The following is a 16,941-nucleotide window of genomic DNA, read 5'->3' as shown; positions in this document are numbered from 1 at the left end:
TAGTTTAAACCCTCCCCAACAGCGTTAGCAAAAGGTCATGAAAGGTGCTATGTAAATTCAAGTCTTTTCCTTTTATCATGTTGTGCAGTTAACAGCATAAAATGACAGTTGTTTGTCTATATCTGGGTTGTGTTATTTGACACTGAATTGCATTCTTTCCTTATTTATTTAATTCTTAACATATCAGTTCAATCTATTCAGGCTTGGTGATCTTAGACACAAGTAATTACTGTCACTACTTACAAGTATTGGTAGGAATATTTTGACAGTATTATTCATCCTTGTGTTAGAATGCACAGTAGCTTTTGGATTAAGCTAGAAACATTTCTAATCAAGTTGAAATAGTGCATGTTACCAGGGAACTGTCTCATTGCTTCCAGTTCAAGGACACCTACTGTGTTTCCCTGCAGTTAACTACGTTCACTGAATGCTTGAACTGATTCAAAAGTTGGCCTTAGAAAACAAAGTTTCAGTTTTGGCACAGTCGTGGAGTGGTAGAATGGTGATTGGTCAATATCTATCATATCATTGCAGGGAGGGAGGAAGAACTGCAGGAAAAGTGAACGCCTCCCATTTCCATGGACTTCCTGTTGGCTGGTCTCAAAAGGCTGGTCAGCAGACATTTTCATTTGGCCTAGTCACAATATCGAGTGGCCTTTCCCAGTCAAGTTGGTCAACAGTGTTTAATGTTTGCTTCTCAGAATAGGGCTTGTATCAAATCCCAGTCTTGTTGTCATGGTGACAGTAGTTACTATGGACATGCTGTTTTCTTTGGGATGGTGGGTGGCAGGCAGTTGGGGCGAAAGCTTTAGTTTTAATTTCTGTTTTAGAGCCCAAAAAGTTTGGGATCTTGCAAACTCAATTCCAATATTACTCCTAGATAGATGCTTAGTGCACAAATCTTCAAACAGCCTTAGGCCTGCCTGAAACACAAATGGTTCAGGAAAAGGGTTAGGATATAATAATGATTTTTATTCTGGATGGGATCAGACACAGATAGTAACACAGTGCCAATATTTTAATGAATTGATTCGAAACTCCATGGGAAATTTCTCTGACTTGATCCATTCAGGGATTTGTTCAAATAAAATTACAAGAATGAATGTTAAAATTAAGAATCTTTCCTACAATTTCTCTTCTCTAAATTTATCAATTTATTTCAGAACTGAGAGAATATCCTTATCAGGAAAGGATGAACAGATGGGGGCTTTTTTCTCTTGTCATGAAGACCCCACCTGCCACGAATGAGGCAGATTCATTTCGTCATTTCAAACATTAATTTCAAACTGTTGCTGGACTGAAGAGATGAATTGTTTAAAGAATCAGCAGTGGCTGGAAAAATTTGCATTCTAAGAGACAGTTGTCTAGGAAAAGACAATGGAACTGCTCCCTGATCCAATTAACCCAAATGGATTTTGATCACCAGACATTGAAGGTGGAACAAGCCAGCATTCCATACCGCACCCCCCACCCCCACCCCCCACCCCCCACCCCCTGCCACCCCCACCACTGCAGGTGTTTGCTAAGATGAAAGGAATCCACATAAACGCAGGAGAGTTTATTAAAAAACAACTAGTCACATGACTAACCTACTGGCCCAGGGATTTTGAATTGTGAGCACAGAGACTGCTTTGAAGATAGCAGAGAAGGAAGGTCTCTCTCCCTGGCTCTCCCTCTGTCATGAATTTCCAAATCCACTGAAGCCACTTAAACCTCAAGAGAGAAGACTCCTACATCGAAACAAGTTTGAAAGCGTGCACTGGGCCCCAATGAAATGGCCCGATTTAACTGCAATCAAAGACTCTACATTGTACTCAAAGGACAGTAAATGAACCCCAGCTATTGCTTCAAACTTTTCCCCTTTATGCTTACTCCTTTTCTATCTCTATCTGCGGTGTCTTTATCGTATATATATGCTAGCGTGGTCGCATCGCGTATTCGTAGTAGTTTTAACTGAACTAGAGTTTTAAGGTTAATAAACTTATACCTTTCTTGTTTAAATCTAAGAAAACCTGTCTGGTTGATTTCTTTGCCTTACAATTGGAGAGCAGTGAACAAGGATTCACTGAGAGGGAGCTAAAAACACGGCATTTTAAAAATTAAGCCCTGTTAAGCTCAAACCAGGCAAAGGCTGAGAGGGACCCCCTAGACCCCTTTCTCATCTGGACATTACACTCTAGAAAAAGGGCTGAGAGGTGACCTGATAGAGACCTTTAAGGTTAAGTTTGACGTAGAGAAAAAGTTTCCACTTGTGGGGGGAGAGCGGAGACCAAAACTAGGGGCCATAAATATAATATAGCCACTAATAAATCCAATAGGGAACTCAGGAGAAAGTTCTTTAAGCAGAGAGTGGTTAGAATATGAAACAGGCTACTACATGCACAGGATAAGGCAAATAGCATAGATGCATTTAAGGGAAAGCTAGATAAATATGAGGGAGCAAGGAATAGAAGGATATGCTGATAAGTATTAGATGAAGATAGGTGGAAGGAGACTTACAGAACAGTTTGGTTGAATGGCCTATTTCTGTGCTGTCGACTCTATGGGTTGAAATTTTGGGCCTAGCTGGCTATTTCTGCCATGTTGAGTTGGGGTCTGGCAGTGCTACCAATTAGGCTCATTAAGAGACTTGTTAACTGGCCTAAATGAGGCCGACTGTGATTTTCCAGTCGACTTCCAGTTTCTCAATGTGACCAAGGCAGGTTAACTGCCTGGAGGCGTGCACTAAAGGCCTGCTTGAGTCTGCAAATGAGACCCGACCCGAGCCCAACCCAGCCTGAGTCCTTCCATTTTTTCCTGCGCCTGACCCGACCTGACCATCAGTTAACCTACCTTCCATTTTTCACTTTGTTCCTTACCAGCACAAGCTTAAAATAACTAACAAAACCACCTTTAAAGTCCAAAAAGTAAATTAACATTAAAGTCACTTACCTGAGGTGGTGATAGAGCGTATCAGGCCAGGCCTGACCGGAGCCTGACACATGTCGTCGGGTCCCGTCGGATTCGGGTCGCGTAGCAGGCCTTTAGCATGCACCCAGCCGCATGCCTAGAGGCCAGCACTCCTGGCAGGCCTAGAGGCCCTCCCTGCCTGCCTGGGTGCAAGTGCAGTCAAAGGCCACCCTGTAGAGGGATTCCCCGTCACAATGGTGGCCTGGCTGAATTTTCTTTTTTTTAACTAAACTTTTAAAAAAAGTTGGTGAGAGGGCACATCCTTGATGAAGCACCCTCTCAGTTCCTTACCCCTTACTGCAGGCTGCTGCTCCTTTCAAGCTGGAAGGCCTCCAGCTACGAGAACCCACCCACCGCCCTTAATTGGATTGTTTCCATGCCAATTAAGGGGACGCCCTGGTCAAACAGCCGAAGAGTGACTGTTTCCCTTTGGGTGGGGGTGGAGCGGGGGAGGGGGCAGGTTTGGGACCTGGAAACAGTCCTGACTTGTGAGATGCCCAAGCTGTTTGACTATTCTTAAATCAGGATATCTATTCTGAGCTACATAGCTTTGAATTATTCCTTAACTTTCTCCAACCAGGACACTTTAATTTGGAACATAAGAAAGTCAAGAGTAATAAAAGCTCCTCAGAGTTCACCTTTTTGATATCCTAACTCCCCCAATGCATGTGAATAATACAGAGGGCACACGTGCAACCTTGGCACCAACTCCATAAGTGCGACGACTGTGGATATGGTGCTTTGTTAGTATTGGCTATTTTTTTTTAGCATTCAATACAACTTTGTGAACTAGAAACTATAAATGGGATGCATCAGGGAAAATATTTTTCCAGATGCGTTATGTGACTTTCAATTAATTCCAGTTCAAGGATAGCCACTGGCCGTGATTTTATGTCGGCAATGGGGGTCTCAACCACTGGCAAATTTGCTGCCAAGAGCTCCAAGGCGCCTCCTCTGGGAAAGGCCCACTGGATCAAGTGCCAATTAGGCACTTAAGTGGACAGCAGCAGGCCTCTCCCGGGATCAAGGACCCCGATGACAGAAGTCCCGCCTGCTGAAAGCTGTTGGCCGATCAGAGGCCAGCAGCTCTTTAACTTTTTTCCCAAAAATATACTTTATTCATAAAAATCTGTAAAAGATACATTACAACACAGTTCAAAACAGCACCAAGTTGACATTCCAAAAGTGCAAAGGAAATCAGTTATCTTCAATACGGGAGTAAGTTGCCTCACAACCCTTCCATTCCATTTTACATGCCATGTACATTTTACAGCAAGCTTATATTTGGTGCATACAACCCAAGGGGTTTCCCTCGGTTCACTATGGCAGGAAGACCTTACACACCGTTCCCCATTGAGCCTTTGCAGCGGCTGCCCCAAGCTTTAGTGCGTCCCTCAGCACGTAGTCCTGGACCTTGGAATGTGCCAGTCCGCAACACTCAGTCGTGGACAACTCTTTGCACTGGAAGACCAGCAAGTTTCAGGCAGACCAAGAGCTTCTTTCACTGAATTGATAGTCCTCCAGCAGCAGTTGATGTTTATCTTGTTGTGTGTCCCTGGGAACAGCCCGTAGAGCACAGACTCTTGTGTTACAGACCTGCTTGGGATGAACCTCAACAAAAACCACTGCATCTCTTTCCACACCTGCTTTGCAACGATACATTCCAGAAGGAGGTGGGCAACTGTCTCTTCCCCACCATAGCCACCTCGAGGGCAACGTGTGGAGGGGGCGAGACTCCGGACATGCAGGAAGGATCTGACGGGGAGAGCCCTTCTCACCACCAGCCAAGCTATGTCTTGGTGCTTGTTTGAAAGTTCTGGTGATGAGGCATTCTGCCAAATGACTTTGGCAGTCTGCTTGGGGAACCAACCGACAGGATCTACCATCTCCTTTTCCCGTAGGGCCTTGAGGACATTCCATGCAGATCACTGCCTGATGGGATGGTGGTCAAAGGCGTTTCTACGCAGAAACGTTTACATGAAGGATAGGTGGTATGGCATGGTCCAACTGGATGGAGCGTTCGCAGCAATGTGACCAGACTCATCCTTCATAACACCGGGGACAGATAGAACCTCAGCACGTAGTGACACTTGATGTTTGCGTACTGAGACTCTACGCACAGCTTGGTGGACATTGAAGTCCCCCACCCAAAGTACATTTTGCGCCCTTGCCACCTTCAGTGCTTCCTCCAAGTGATGTTGAACATGTGTCTCCTTTAACGAGTGTTGTGACTCCTCAGATACTGAAACAGCCCGTGTAGAAAAGCAGCAAGACCTGGACAATATCCAGGCTTGGGCTGATAAGTGGCAAGTAACATTCGTGCCACACAAGTGCCATGCAATGACCATCTCCAACAAGAGAGAATCTAACCATCTCCCCTTGACATTCAACGGCAATACGATCACTGAATCCCCCACTATCAACATCCCTGAGGTTACCATTGACCAGAAACTGAACTAGAGTAGCCAGATAAATACTGTGGCTACAAGAGCAAGTCAGAGGCTAGGAATCCTGAGGCGAGTAACTCACCTCCTGACTCTCCAAAGCCTGTCCACCATCTACAAGGCACAAGTCAGGAGTGTGATGGAATACTCTCCACTTGCCGAGATGGGTGCTGCTCCAACAACACTCAAGAAGCTCGACACCATCCAGGACAAAGCAGGCCACTTGATTGGCACCCCATCCACAAACATTCACTCCCTCCACCACCAACGCACAGTGGCAGCAGTGTGTACCATCTACAAGATGCACTGCAGCAATGCACCAAGGGTCCTTAGACAGCACCTTCCAAACCCACGACCTCTATCAACTTGAAGGACAAGGGCAGCAGATGCATGGGAACACCACCATCTGCAAATTCCCCTCCAAGCCACACACCATCCTGACTTGGAACTATGTTGCTGTTCCTTCACTGTCGCTGGGTCAAAATCATGGAATTCCCTTCCTAATAGCACTGTGGGTGTACTTTCCCCACATGGACTGTTCAAGAAGGCAGCTCACCACCACCTTCTCATGGGAAATTAGGAATGGGCAATAAATGCTGGTCTGGCCAGCGATGCCCACATCCCATGAAACGAATAAAAAAAACATGCCTTGCTGCTGTACTGCAGCTCTAGTGGGTCTCCGCACCAGTTAACAGGACATGTAATTTCGTGTCCTATATCTTCACAGCCCTTTCAATGGGGAATGGTACACGGGCAGTGTTGAGGTGATGGGGAAACTGAAATCTTTCCCCTCACCAAAACAGAAGAAAAATGTTTTCCACAAATGTTTCGTATTCCCAGCCATTGTTTTGACAAACTCTGGATAACTGAAGGCGTCCTTGGACTCTTGGACTTTTTGTGTGACCCATCCATCAGCCACAACGGCACTAAAGTCAAGCTTCAAAAACAGAATCCATCATTTCTAAGAGGTGAAAATTAACTGATGGCTGTCTTGGATAGTTATTCTGATTGCAGTCATGTTGCTTTCTGTAACACAATCTGCTCTGGGCTTTGCTGCTTGAGGAATGAAAATTGGACTAATTTCTGCCCACTGCAGTTACAAGCACACGTTTAAAGCGACAGATCAATTCAATAACAACAGGGGCACCGTTCCTGGAGTCAGCTTTTAAGAGTTGGCTCTTGGTGAGAGGAGTTTGTCTCACCGTGTAAATCAGTTTAGCAGGAGATTAAGATCCCAATCTCAGTGAAATTGATACATCTTGATACTTTTGGGGTTTTTCACGGGGCTCCCTTAAATACACCGATCTTATCAAAAACGTGATCTTGAAATGTCGTTTTAAAATGTATTTACAATTTTGGCTCAGTTTAGTTTAACGAGTGAGTAGGATAGGGGACTCTTCTGAATGATTATTAAAAAGGTCAAAAGGTGATTTAAAAAAAGCGAGTGAAGATATATTTACATTGTGTACATGGGCAGGAAATGCATCATGTTATTGCATTGGGAGGGGATTATAGTGTGACACTGTCGAGTAGAAGGTAGCTCTGCACCATATATAACAAGATTGGTAACATCCAGGACAGCAGTACACTGAGCCTCCATCCTGCGCAAGGTAACACTGCCACATGCTGCTGGAAACATGCTTCTATTGAGACAGCTCATCCTGGTGTTTGTATTCCTGGCTGGAGCCTCACTTTCCTGCGATCGTGGATCCCCCGCTTCATCCATGCACAGCACGGGGATTATCTGCAGGATTACCAAGGAAGCGGGTTTAGTATGTAAGTTCCTTAACTTCGGGAAAAAAAGAATCAAAACGGTGACGTTTCCCCTCCCCCACCGCACCCCACCATGATATGACACAATCTGAATGTCGGCCGTGTGACGCGAGTGGTGAGATTCTGCAAGGGTTCAACAGCCTTGCAAATGAAGTCTGAGTGTTATCAATGAGCAAGTGCTGTGGTTAATGGAAGGAATTGATGAACTCGGTGACCCTGCATTGTTCTGAATTTGACTCACTCTGCTCAAGCTTATTTTCCATACACAGTTTCTGCCAGGAGGAGTACGAAAACCCATTTCTATCTATAACATGGAAGTATTGTACAAAGTTTACTCACTTCCGAATGTGAATTACGAATTGTTACTGAATGCTGGTTAATTTATTTTTCAATGCACAATATATAGTTTGAAAACACGATTTTTAATTGTACAGTATAATATTCATAGACATGAAGAATTCTTCCTTCAGCTTTTTGTGCACAAGCTTATATTTTAAGAGGGGGAGGCGGCGTAGTGGTATTATCACTGGACTAGTAACCCAGAGACCCAGGGTATTGATCTGGAGGTATGTGTTCGAATCCCACCACAGCAGAAGTTTACCACCTACTGCCCTCCCTCAGCTGATGAGTCAGTACTCCTCCATATTGAACACCATTTGCAGGAAGCACTGAGGGTGGCAAGGGCACAAATTTAATAAATATTAAAAGCTAGTCTAATGATGGCCATGAAAACATTGTCGATTGTTGTAAAAACCCATCTGGTTCACTAATGTCCTTACCTGGTCTGGCCTACATGTGACTCCAGACCCACAGCAATGTGGTTAACTCTTACATGCTCTCTGAAATGGCCTAGCAAGCCACTCAGTTGTACCTAACCGCTATGAAGTCAATAAAAAGGAATGAAACCGGACGGACCACCCGGCATCGACCTAGGCACCGGAAACGACAACGTCAAACCCAGCCCTGTCGACCCTGCAAAGTCCTCCTTACTAACATCTGGGGGCTTGTGCCAAAGTTGGGAGAGCTGTCCCACAGACTAGTCAAGCAACAGCCTGACATAGTCATACTCACAGAATCATACCTTACAGACAATGTCCCAGACACTGCCATCACCATCCCCGGGTGTGTCCTGTCCCACTGGCAGGACAGACCCAGCAGAGGTGGCGGCACAGTGGTCTACAGTAGGGAGGGAGTTGCCCTGGGAGTACTCAACATCGACTCCGGACCCCATGAAGTCTCATGGCATCAGGTAAAACATGGGCAAGGTAACCTCCTACTGATTACCACCTATCGCCCTCCCTCAGCTGATGAGTCAGTACTCCTCCATGTTGAACACCATTTGGAGGAAGCACTGAGGGTGGCAAGGGCACAAAATGTACTCTGGGTGGGGGACTTCATTGTCCATCACCAAGAGTGGCTCGGTAGCACCACTACTGACCGAGCTGGCCGAGTCCTAAAGGACATAGCTGCTAGACTGGGTCTGCGGCAGGTGGTGGGGGAACCAACACGAGGGAAGAACATACTTGACCTTGGCCTCACCAATCTGGCTGCCACAGATGCTTCTGTCCATGACAGTATTGGTAGGAGTGACCACCGCACAGTCCTTGTGGAGATGAAGTCCCGCCTTCACATTGAGGATACCGTCCATTGTGTTGTGTGGCACTATCACCGTGCTAACTGGGATAGATTTCGAACAGATATGGCAATGCAAAACTGGGCATCCATGAGGCGCTGTGGGCCATCAGCAGCAGCAGAATTGTACTCAACCACAATCTGTAACCTCATGGCCTGGCATGTTCCCCACTCTACCATTACCATCAAGCCAGGAGACCAACCCTGGTTCAATGAAGAGTGCAGGAGGGCATGTCAAGAGCAGCACCAGGCATACCTCAAAATGAGGTGTCAACCAGGTGAAGCTACAACCCAGGATGACTTGAATGCCAAACTGCATAAGCAGCATGCAATAGACAGAGCTAAGCAATCCCATAACCAACGGATCAGATCTAAGCTCTGCAGTCCTGCCACATCCAGTTGTGAATGGTGGTGGACAATTAAACAACTAACTGGAGGAGGTGGCTCCACAAATATCCCCATCCTCAATGATGGGGGAGCCCAGCACATCTGTGTGAAAGATAAGGCTGAAGCATTTGCAACAATCTTCAGCCAGAAGTGCCGAGTTGATGATCCATCTCGGCCTCCTCCTGAAGTCCCCAGCATTACAGATGCCAGACTTCAGCCAATTCGATTCACTCCGTGTGATATCAAGAAACGACTGAAGGCACTGGATACTGCAAAGGTCCTGACAATATTCCGGCAATAGTACTGAAGACCTGTGCTCCATAACCTGCCGCACCCCTAGCCAAGCTGTTTCAGTATAGCTACAATACTGGCATCGACCCGGCAATGTGGAAACTTGCCCAGGTATGTCCTGCACACAAAAAGCAGAACAAGCCCAACCCGGCCAATTACCACCCCATCAATAACCTGCTCAGTGATGCTCAGTTTGGGTTCCGCCAGGGCCACTCAGCTTCTGACCTCATTGCAGCCTTGGTTCAAACATGGACAAAAGAGCTGAACTCAAGAGGTGAGGTGACAGTGACTGCCCTTGACATCAAGGCAGCATTTGACCAAGTGTGGCATCAAGGAGCCCAAGCAAAACTGGAGTCAATGGGAATCAGGGGGAAAACTCTATGCTGGTTGGAGTCATACCTAGCGCAAAGGAAGATGGCTGTGGTTGTTGGAGGTCAATCATCTGAGCTCCAGGACATCACTGCAGGAGTTCCTCAGGGTAGTGTCCAAGGCCCAACCATCTTCAGCTGCTTCATCAATGACCTTCCTTCAATCATAAGGCCAGAAGTGGGGATGTTCACTGATGATTGCACAATGTTCCGCACCATTCGTGACTCCTCAGATACTGAAGCAGTCCATGTAGAAATGCAGCAAGACCTGGACAATATTCAGGCTTGGGCTGATAAGTGGCAAGTAACATTTGCGCCACACTAGTGCCAGGCAATGACCATCTCCAACAAGAGAGAATCTAACCATCTCCCCTTAACATTCAATGGCATTACTGTCGCTGAATCCCCCACTATCAACTTCCTAGGGGCTACCATTGACCAGAAACTGAACTGGAGTAGCCATATAACTACCGTGGCGACAAGAGCAGGTCAGAGGCTAGGAATCCTGCGGCGAGTAATTCACCTCCTGACTCCCCAAAGCCTGTCCACCATCTTCAAGGCACAAGTTAGGAGCGTGTTGGAATACTCTCCACTTGCCTGGATGGGTGCAGCTCCAACAACACTCAAGAAGCTCGACACCATCCAGAAAAAAGCAGCCCGCTTGATTGGCACCCCATCCACAAACATTCACTCCCTCTACCACCGACGCACAGTGGCAGCAGTGTGTACCATCTACAAGATGCACTGCAGCAACACACCAAGGCTCTTTAGACAGCACGTTCCAAACCCGCGACCTCTACCACCTCGAAGGACAAGAGCAGCAGATGCATGGGAACATCACCACCTGCAAGTTCCCATCCAAGTCACACACCATCCTGACTTGGAACTATATTGCCGTTCCTTCACTGTCGCTGGGTCAAAATCCTGGAACTCCCTTCCCAACAGCACTTTGGGTGTACCTACCTCACATGGACTGCAGTGGTTCAAGAAGACAGCTCACCACTACCTTCTCAAGGGCAATTAGGGATGGGCAATAAATGCTGGCATAGCCAGTGACACCCACATCCCATGAATGAATAAAAAAAAGTTACTACAAGGGCCAAATCCTCCTTTATACTGGATTAGGATTATCAAAGGTTTAAGTTTGAGATTTTGCTTACGAAGTGTTTCCTTTATTATGCTGAGTGTCACACACCTGCCAGCTGACTGGGATAATCATTTTAACACCACCTTACAACTAATACTGTTTAGTTTAATCATTCAAGAGTTTGGATTGATCAGACGGTGATAACAGGAGAATATTCAGAACAATTTAATGAAACTCTAAAACTCCATGTTTTCTAGTCAACCAAGAAACCAGTGATGTAATCCAGGCAGCTTTCCGACATGCTTCATTCCCTGACATAGAAGGGGAGAAATCAAATCTCTTTCTCGGCTCAGTTTCATACATTTTAAAAAAGTAAGCTTTTTGAAATGTCCTTAACCTCTTTGTGTGCATTCAGTTGTGTGTGTGTATTGAATTTAGTAGCTGCACGTTTTGATGAACTGTTTCATGTTTTACCCAAATAAAAGCATCCTTTAAAACAGACCATATCCTGTATGAATTTCAAAAGCACTGAAAGCCATGATACATTCATAGTACTCAGTGAATCAGAGTGCATTGCCATTTACAGAAGAACAAAAATAAATGCAGAGTGGCCCATTTGGCTAAGCCATATCCAGTCTGTGCAAAGTCTATCTATAATTATCAGCACACCATCTGGTGATCCCTACCTTAAGGATAAGGAACACTTTGTTTCTTCTGTCCCTCCTGAAGGTGTGAGGAGGGTGGGCAAGAGGGTGTGGAGTAGGGAAGATTACACAGTGCTGTTCATATCTCTCGACTCCACAACCACCCACCTTAAACATATTGATTCAGCTCCCTTTTACGAACATACAAACATACGAATTAAGAGCAGAAGAAGGCCATTCAGCCCCTTGAGCTGCTCTGCCATTCAATAAGATTATGGCTGAACTGTATTTAAAAGTATGAGTTGACTTCAGATCAAGCACCTTTTTGGGAGTTTGGTCCATTGTGTCATATGTGTGGGATTTGAAATTTCTTATTTTACAATTTGAGTTTTCTCTCTGCACTCTTAATGCTCACAACAAAGAACAGCTTCCCAGGAACTGTACGTTTGGGCTGCTTCTCTGAAGAACAAAATTCGAACTTAAGTGTGAAGTGAATGGGACAGTATATCTTAGTAAATCTACTCCTGTACCACCGGGGTATAACAGTATATGTGAGTGAATCTACTCCTGTACCACCAGGGTAGAACAGTATATCTGAGTGAATCTACTCCTGTACCACCGGGGTATAACAGTATATGTGAGTGAATCTACCCCTGTACCACCAGGGTATAACAGTATATCTGAGTGAATCTACTCCTGTACCACTGGGGTGTAACAGTATATCTGACTGAATCTACTCCTGTACCACCGGGATATAACAGTATATCTGAGTGAATCTACTCCTGTACCACTGGGGTATAACAGTATATCTGAGTGAATCTACCCCTGTACCACTGGGGTATAGCAGTATATCTGAGTGAATCTACCCCTGTACCACTGGGGTATAGCAGTATATCTGAGTGAATCTACCCCTGTACCACTGGGGTATAGCAGTATATCTGAGTGAATCTACCCCTGTACCACTGGGGTATAGCAGTATATCTGAGTGAATCTACCCCTGTGCCACTGGGGTATAGCAATATATCTGAGTGAATCTACCCCTGTACCACTGGGGTATAACAGTATATCTGAGTGAATCTACCCCTGTACCACTGGGGTATAACAGTATATCTGAGTGAATCTACCCCTGTACCACTGGGGTATAACAGTATATCTGAGTGAATCTACCCCTGTACCACTGGGGTATAACAGTATATCTGAGTGAATCTACCCCTGTACCACTGGGGTATAGCAATATATCTGAGTGAATCTACCCCTGTACAACTGGGGTATAACAGTATATCTGAGTGAATCTACCCCTGTACCACTGGGGTATAACAGTATATCTGAGTGAATCTACCCCTGTACCACTGGGGTATAGCAGTATATCTGAGTGAATCTACCCCTGTACCACTGGGGTATAGCAGTATATCTGAGTGAATCTACCCCTGTGCCACTGGGGTATAGCAATATATCTGAGTGAATCTACCCCTGTACCACTGGGGTATAGCAGTATATCTGAGTGAATCTACCCCTGTACCACTGGGGTATAGCAGTATATCTGAGTGAATCTACCCCTGTACCACTGGGGTATAGCAGTATATCTGAGTGAATCTACCCCTGTACCACTGGGGTATAGCAGTATATCTGAGTGAATCTACCCCTGTACCACTGGGGTATAGCAGTATATCTGAGTGAATCTACCCCTGTACCACTGGGGTATAGCAGTATATCTGAGTGAATCTACCCCTGTACCACTGGGGTATAGCAATATATCTGAGTGAATCTACCCCTGTACCACTGGGGTATAGCAGTATATCTGAGTGAATCTACCCCTGTACCACCGGGGTATAACAGTATATCTGAGTGAATCTACCCCTGTACCACTGGGGTATAACAGTATATCTGAGTGAATCTACCCCTGTACCACTGGGGTATAGCAGTATATCTGAGTGAATCTACCCCTGTACCACTGGGGTATAGCAGTATATCTGAGTGAATCTACCCCTGTACCACTGGGGTATAGCAATATATCTGAGTGAATCTACCCCTGTACCACTGGGGTATAGCAGTATATCTGAGTGAATCTACCCCTGTACCACTGGGGTATAGCAGTATATCTGAGTGAATCTACCCCTGTACCACTGGGGTATAGCAGTATATCTGAGTGAATCTACCCCTGTACCACTGGGGTATAGCAGTATATCTGAGTGAATCTACCCCTGTACCACTGGGGTATAGCAGTATATCTGAGTGAATCTACCCCTGTACCACTGGGGTATAGCAGTATATCTGAGTGAATCTACCCCTGTACCACTGGGGTATAGCAGTATATCTGAGTGAATCTACCCCTGTACCACTGGGGTATAACAGTATATCTGAGTGAATCTACCCCTGTACCACTGGGGTATAACAGTATATCTGAGTGAATCTACCCCTGTACCACCAGGGTATAACAGTATATCTGAGTGAATCTACCCCTGTACCACCGGGGTATAACAGTATATCTGAGTGAATCTACCCCTGTACACCAGGGTATAACAGTATATCTGAGTGAATCTACCCCTGTACCACTGGGGTATAACAGTATATCTGAGTGAATCTACCCCTGTACCACTGGGGTATAACAGTATATCTGAGTGAATCTACCCCTGTACCACTGGGGTATAACAGTATATCTGAGTGAATCTACCCCTGTACCACTGGGGTATAACAGTATATCTGAGTGAATCTACCCCTGTACCACTGGGGTATAGCAGTATATCTGAGTGAATCTACCCCTGTACCACTGGGGTATAACAGTATATCTGAGTGAATCTACCCCTGTACCACTGGGGTATAACAGTATATCTGAGTGAATCTACCCCTGTACCACTGGGGTATAACAGTATATCTGAGTGAATCTACCCCTGTACCACTGGGGTATAACAGTATATCTGAGTGAATCTACCCCTGTACCACTGGGGTATAACAGTATATCTGAGTGAATCTACCCCTGTACCACTGGGGTATAACAGTATATCTGAGTGAATCTACTCCTGCACCACTGGGGTATAACAGTATATCTGAGCGAATCTACCCCTGTACCACCGGGGTATAACAGTATATCTGAGTGAATCTACTCCTGTACCACCAGGGTATAACAGTATATCTGAGTGAATCTACCCCTGTACCACTGGGGTATAACAGTATATCTGAGTGAATCTACCCCTGTACCACTGGGGTATAACAGTATATCTGAGTGAATCTACCCCTGTACCACTGGGGTATAACAGTATATCTGAGTGAATCTACCCCTGTACCACTGGGGTATAACAGTATATCTGAGTGAATCTACCCCTGTACCACTGGGGTATAACAGTATATCTGAGTGAATCTACCCCTGTACCACTGGGGTATAACAGTATATCTGAGTGAATCTACCCCTGTACCACTGGGGTATAACAGTATATCTGAGTGAATCTACTCCTGTACCACCAGGGTATAACAGTATATCTGAGTGAATCTACCCCTGTACCACTGGGGTATAACAGTATATCTGAGTGAATCTACCCCTGTACCACTGGGGTATAACAGTATATCTGAGTGAGTCTACCCCTGTACCACTGGGATATAACAGTATATCTGAGTGAATCTGCCCCTGTACCACTGGGGTATAACAGTATATCTGAGTGAGTCTACCCCTGTACCACTGGGGTATAACAGTATATCTGAGTGAGTCTACCCCTGTACCACTGGGGTATAACAGTATATCTGAGTGAATCTACCCCTGTACCACTTGGGTATAACAGTATATCTGAGTGAATCTGCCCCTGTACCACTGGGGTATAACAGTATATCTGAGTGAATCTGCCCCTGTACCACTTGGGTATAACAGTATATCTGAGTGAATCTACTCCTGTACCACCGGGGTATAACAGTATATCTGAGTGAATCTGCCCCTGTACCACCGGGGTATAACAGTATATCTGAGTGAATCTACTCCTGTACCACCGGGGTATAACAGTATATCTGAGTGAATCTGCCCCTGTACCACCGGGGTATAACAGTATATCTGAGTGAATCTACTCCTGTACCACCGGGGTATAACAGTATATCTGAGTGAATCTGCCCCTGTACCACCAGGGTATAACAGTATATCTGAGTGAATCTACTCCTGTCCCACCAGGGTATAACAGTATATCTGAGTGAATCTGCCCCTGTACCACTGGGGTATAACAGTATATCTGAGTGAATCTGCCCCTGTACCACCAGGGTATAACAGTATATCTGAGTGAATCTACCCCTGTACCACTGGGGTATAACAGTATATCTGAGTGAATCTACCCCTGTACCACTGGGGTATAGCAGTATATCTGAGTGAATCTACCCCTGTACCACTGGGGTATAGCAGTATATCTGAATGAATCTACCCCTGTACCACTGGGGTATAGCAGTATATCTGAGTGAATCTACCCCTGTACCACCAGGGGAGAACAGTATATCTGAGTGAATCCAGTCCTGTACCACTGGGGTATAACAGTATATCTGATTGAATCTACCCCTGTACCACTGGGGTATTACAGTATATCTGAGTGAATCTACTCCTGTACCACTGGGGTATAACAGTATATCTGAGTGAATCTGCCCCTGTACCACCGGGGTATAACAGTATATCTGAGTGAATCTACCCCTGTACCACTGGGGTATAACAGTATATCTGAGTGAATCTACTCCTGTACCACTGGGGTATAACAGTATATCTGAGTGAATCTGCCCCTGTACCACCAGGGTATAACAGTATATCTGAGTGAATCTACCCCTGTACCACTGGGGTATAACAGTATATCTGAGTGAATCTACCCCTGTACCACTGGGGTATAACAGTATATCTGAGTGAATCTACTCCTGTACCACTGGGGTATAACAGTATATCTGAGTGAATCTGCCCCTGTACCACCAGGGTATAACAGTATATCTGAGTGAATCTACCCCTGTACCACTGGGGTATAACAGTATATCTGAGTGAATCTACCCCTGTACCACTGGGGTATAACAGTATATCTGAGTGAATCTACTCCTGTACCACTGGGGTATAACAGTATATCTGAGTGAATCTACTCCTGTACCACTGGGGTATAACAGTATATCTGAGTGAATCTGCCCCTGTACCACCAGGGTATAACAGTATATCTGAGTGAATCTACCCCTGTACCACTGGGGTATAACAGTATATCTGAGTGAATCTACCCCTGTACCACTGGGGTATAACAGTATATCTGAGTGAATCTACCCCTGTACCACTGGGGTATAACAGTATATCTGAGTGAATCTACCCCTGTACCACTGGGGTATAACAGTATATCTGAGTGAATCTACCCCTGTACCACTTGGGTATAACAGTATAT

At 45.4% G+C, this 16,941-nt stretch overlaps 1 protein-coding gene across 2 annotated transcripts in view; it reads left to right on the top strand.

The window, feature by feature from the left end:
- The first annotated feature begins 6,903 nt into the window (after positions 1-6,903).
- cetp (cholesteryl ester transfer protein, plasma) overlaps positions 6,904-16,941 on the top strand; it is a 48,431-nt gene continuing 38,393 nt past the window's right edge. Inside the window, exons 1-2 of one of the 2 annotated variants that reach the window (XM_068049599.1) lie at positions 6,904-7,003; positions 11,189-11,303. Coding sequence is in view for 1 of the 2 variants with exons in the window: in XM_068049598.1 (XP_067905699.1) it covers positions 7,031-7,169; positions 11,189-11,303 (254 nt within the window). In the remaining variant the exon portion in view is untranslated. Of the gene's footprint in view, positions 7,170-11,188; positions 11,304-16,941 lie in introns of both variants that reach the window. The other variant, XM_068049598.1, reaches the window with a different exon arrangement.

This window comes from Heterodontus francisci, chromosome 17 (assembly GCF_036365525.1).
Source record: "Heterodontus francisci isolate sHetFra1 chromosome 17, sHetFra1.hap1, whole genome shotgun sequence".
Lineage (NCBI taxonomy): Eukaryota > Metazoa > Chordata > Chondrichthyes > Heterodontiformes > Heterodontidae > Heterodontus > Heterodontus francisci.
This window is presented reverse-complemented; position numbering and strand designations above follow the sequence as displayed.